This window comes from Cebus imitator, unplaced genomic scaffold (genome assembly GCF_001604975.1).
Source record: "Cebus imitator isolate Cc_AM_T3 unplaced genomic scaffold, Cebus_imitator-1.0 Scaffold110, whole genome shotgun sequence".
Lineage (NCBI taxonomy): Eukaryota > Metazoa > Chordata > Mammalia > Primates > Cebidae > Cebus > Cebus imitator.
This window is the reverse complement of record NW_016107425.1, coordinates 959695-964355: the sequence shown is the minus strand read 5'-3', so window position 1 is coordinate 964355 and position 4661 is coordinate 959695. Positions and strand designations below refer to the sequence as shown.

The following is a 4661-nucleotide window of genomic DNA, read 5'->3' as shown; positions in this document are numbered from 1 at the left end:
AAAAAAAAAAAAAGTCTTCCTTTGATCCTGTAATAGCCCCCTCATTCCCCCCATGAACCCCCACACACAGCTCTCCTTGTTTTCTCAATTGTTTCTTGAAATGGTAAGCAACAGCCAGCAGCACCTTTCCAGCCATTCACTCTGCTGACTTGCAATTTGGTAATTGCCCTCTGGCAAGTCTCTGAAATTGCTCTCGCCCAGGACATTATTTTTTTTTCACTCCTTTCACCTGACTTCTCTGCAGTACCTGACATGGCTGACTGTGTCCAATTTCCTGAAGCTTTGTTTTCCCTCTAGCCTTCTGCTGAGCTTCCTTTGCTAGATCTCTGCCCATTCAGATTTTCAAGATTCTGACTGTAGTCCTCCTACCCAGCCAGATCTAATCCCTACCAGTACGGGTATCATAACAGCCATTGGGTTATATTACCCTCTCTTTGCTGATGATTCCCAAATCTGCATCTCTAGCCCTGTCCTTTTTCCTAAAATCCAGACTCATATAGCTAACTTCTATCTAGGTATTTCCCATGAACCTCAAATTTAACACAATCAATACTTAACTGATCATCTACCCTATCTTACAGTGTTACTGCCATAGACTTGTTTTGGTAAAAAATTCATGATATACTCAGGTAGGAACATTATCTTACCTCTGTAAACCCATCTTTAAGAGGAGTAATAGGTGTACCAGCCATTTGTCCTGGAAGAGAAATTTTCTTTCCTTCCTCAAATGGGCGTGTAGGTATTCGATGCAAATAACCATATCCAATGCCACATCCTAGGCTATAAAAACATTTTTTTCTTAATGTTGTTATCAATCACAGCTTGCATTTCTTTGAGTTTGTTTTTTTTTTTTTTTTTTTGCAACTCAAGAGCATAGATTCAAGATGCCCTGAATATGCATTCCCCTTTTTTTTTTTGAGATTTTAAGATATAAAAACAAACAAATTCCATTCTTTTAAGTAATGTCATCTAAGCAGAGGTCTCCTGGACCATCCCATAGAAAACGGCACCCTTTCCTCCACTGTGGACACCACTCCTTTATTTTTCAAGCATTCATCACCGTCCAACACACTGCATATTTATTTACTATCTATCTCCCTCAACAAAATGTTAAGGTCCTTAAGGGCACAGACCTTGTCTGTTTACTACCTTCACAGCTGCTGGCATATGGTAGACACCGATGATTATTTGCTAAATGAATGACATACATACAGCCTTTCCACTGAAGCACTCTAAGCACTTCTGTATGATGACATCATTTACACATTCCATAGTTCTCCTTCAGAACCTGACACAAATCAGTCATGTATATTCAACCCAGATCTCTTCTATTTCATCCTCCCACTGCTACCAGATGTGATCACATTGCTTCTTTCTAGTCTGGCGACTTTCCAACATTCGTTTCTCTTTCCTCTCTTTGTGGAATTACTTCTCTGCTATTGTGTGCAGTGCTGGTGAGACTGTCAATCAGTCTGCTCTGCCCAAACCAAGGGCAAACCATGGTCAAAGCCAGGCCAATTTCTCTTGCCCATGGCTGCAAACCTTGGAAATCAGAGAAAAAACAAAAATGGCTTTAGCAGAATGAATGCTGATGAAATTGCCAAATACTTCTTATCTAAATCTCTAGAGGTTTTCTGAGTCCTGCCCTTTCTACATCTGGTTCTTTAGCTGTTTCTTTGATTACATGAGCTAATCTACATCAATAAGTATGTTAACTGCTTATGATGCTGACAGCTGGTTTTTACCATTTGAACCCAAAAACCCCTACTGATACAATTATCACAGCTTCAACTGGTCAAAATACATCAGAATTCCTGACTGTGGTATTTAAGGCTCTCCACATCAGGTTCCAACTTATGTTTCCCTCATGATGTCTTTTCTTTCCCAAACAACTTGACACTTTCAGAGTATGCCATGCATGAATACCTCTGTGCATTTCCCTGCCACATCATCTATTATCTCCACTGCCACCAAAAGCTGGGTGAGCTGCCAGTGGCCAACTTCAGCTCTTGGTTTCTGGGTTTTTTTTAAGACAAGTTATTACTCTGTTGCCCAGGCTGTAGTGCAGTGCCATGATCTTGGCTCACCGCTGCAACCTCCACCTCCTGCGCTCAAGCAATTCTCCCACCTAAGACTCCCGAGTAGCTCGGACTACAGGTGCATGACACTGCATCCAGCTAATTTTTATATTTTTTGTAGAGATGGAGTTTCATTAGGTTGCCCAGGCTGGTCTTGAACTTCTGGGTTCACGTGATCCATCAGCCTCAGCCTCCCAAAGTGGTAGCAATACAGGCGTAAGCCACCGTGCCAGGCCCTGCTCTTCTTTAACCAGTCTGGTTTGCACAATGATGCTTCATCTCACAATTGTTTGTTCCTTCTCCCCTCACAATCAAAACTGCAATTCAGCCAGGCATGGTGGCTCACACCTATAATCCCAGCACTTTGGGAGGCCAAGGTGGGAAGAATGCTTGAAGTGAGGAGTTCAAGACTAGTCTGGGAAACAAAGCAAGGCCCCATCTCTAAAAAAAGTTTCTAAATTAGCCAGGTACAGTGTGTACACCTGTAGTCCCAGGTACTTAGGAAGCTGAGGCAGGAGGACTGCTTGACCCCAGGAGTTAAAGGCTACAGTGAACTATGACTGTGCTCCAGCCCAGGTAACAGAGAAGACCCTGTCTCCAAACAAACAAACAAAACCCTACAATTCTCACTGGACTGGATCTCACATAGATTTAGAGAAATAAAGATTAAATAATTTATATTGATCAATTATGGCCTTTCAGAGGGTAGCTGCATTTGAAAACAGGGTGCTTACTGATCAAAGTAATTAAGTGGTAAGAGACAATGCACTTGAGGCAACAGCAAGACTCTGGGCAAACTTAAAGATCATCTAAGAATGAAATTAAGAGAAATAAGATTTAATAAATGAAAGGTGGTCAGCCTCTGAGGAAGGAATAAAAACAGAGACACAGAAAGGCCTAATGCATGGTCAGAGGCAGACTAGGGAAAATGTTCTGCATGGGCCTAGCTAACGCAATGGCCAATTGACAGTATTAAACACATCAAAAGGAAAAATGTCTTCCAAAGAATGCAGCAAAATGTAGTCAACACAATTAAAAAAGAAAGAATATGTGATGTTCTTTGCTGTTGGTCTCCACTGTCCACAGGATCTCTTCCTCCAGTTTGATTCCATGCTCACCAGGCATTCTTGTGGTACTAATCTGACCTGGGTATTCTAACTGGAGAGGGGGTATTTTTCTACTGCAAACTGAAAATTTGCCATTCAAATAAATACAGCAGCTTCTCTGCAAATCTACTTTATACAAGGAAGTCCCTCTGTAGTGAATAAATTTTGAATGGCTTGAGTAGATCGTATTTCTGGGTGCTTACAAACCTGGGCAATGGACAATAATTTCATCAAGTATTGCCCTAGATAGGCCAGACTCTTTGATGACACATCTATCTTACTTTTCTCAAACTGCAACAAGTTGGAATTCTTGTGGCAAAACACATTCAGCTGGAGAATCTCAGGTAGTGTGGGTAAAGATACTGTGAGCAAATGGAGGCTTTTCCTGCCTGCAGCAACTAAGTTATACATTTCCCGGCATATGACTAAAACTTTTGAAAACAGGTGGAAAGTTTCCAAATCCTAGGCTTTTCGATAATTACTGCTTATGTGCAATAGTTCCTCAAATTAAAAAGAAATGCTGTTAGCTCTTAGGTCAGTAAAGAAAAGGACTATAGTACATATAGTATGTTCCCTAGATATGTACTTTAAAAAAATGGGTTCCAATATTCTAGGCTAGCTCTTCCCTTTTTTAAAGAGGAGTCTTATAATAAACCAGTAAGCTCTTTCAAAATAAAAACAACCAATGTTTACAATGTATCTGACTGGTAAGTTTAAGTAGTCATAACTTCATCTAAAAAATGGCCTTACCTGCCTTCTCCACCCCATGCAGAATTTGGTGTAATAATCACTTCTCGGCAGTTATCAGTGTCTGTGTTATACACATAAAGTTTCAGTGGTTTTGCTTCATGTGTTTCAATAAGGCTGAACAGATCTTCAGACTGCAAAAGCATCACAGGAGAAAAATGTTTTATGTTAACTGTACTTTGGAACAGTGTGTCTCAAACCTGGCTACTATCAGAGTCACCTGAGAAACCTAAGAGAAAAAAATACAGATTCTGGGCCCTGCCCCAGACATAAAAATCACTTCTGAAAACCAATATACCAAGCAGGTTTAATTCAATATATTAATTCAAGCAAGGCCTACTACATACAAGGCTTTATGCCCAGTTCCTTAAGATCTAGTTGGTACTCAGTACAATTCTTCTATACCCAAGTTCTACATATTCTGCTCTTACTTCCCATTATTAAGACCTGTTTGTCAGGCTGGGCACAGTGACTCACACCTATAATCCCAGCACTTTGGGAGGCCGAGGCGGGTGGATCACAAGGTCAGGAGTTTGAGACCAGCCTGGCCAATAAGGTGAAACACTGTCTCTACTAAAAATACAAAAATTAGGCCGGGCGCGGTGGCTCAAGCCTATAATCCCAGCACTTTGGGAGGCCGAGGCGGGTGGATCATGAGGTCAAGAGATCGAGACCATCCTGGTCAACATGGTGAAACCCCGTCTCTACTAAAAATACAAAAAATTAGCTG

General features: G+C 41.1%; 1 protein-coding gene across 1 annotated transcript in view; it reads right to left on the bottom strand.

Moving 5' to 3' along the window:
* GORASP2 (golgi reassembly stacking protein 2) overlaps nucleotides 1–4661 on the bottom strand; it is a 37952-nt gene that overhangs the window by 10097 nt on the left and 23194 nt on the right. Inside the window, exons 5-6 of the mRNA XM_017538166.2 lie at nucleotides 3935–4065; nucleotides 648–780 (exon numbers count right to left, since the gene is read on the bottom strand). Of these exons, the coding sequence (XP_017393655.1) occupies nucleotides 648–780; nucleotides 3935–4065 (264 nt within the window). The remainder of the gene's footprint in view (nucleotides 1–647; nucleotides 781–3934; nucleotides 4066–4661) is intronic.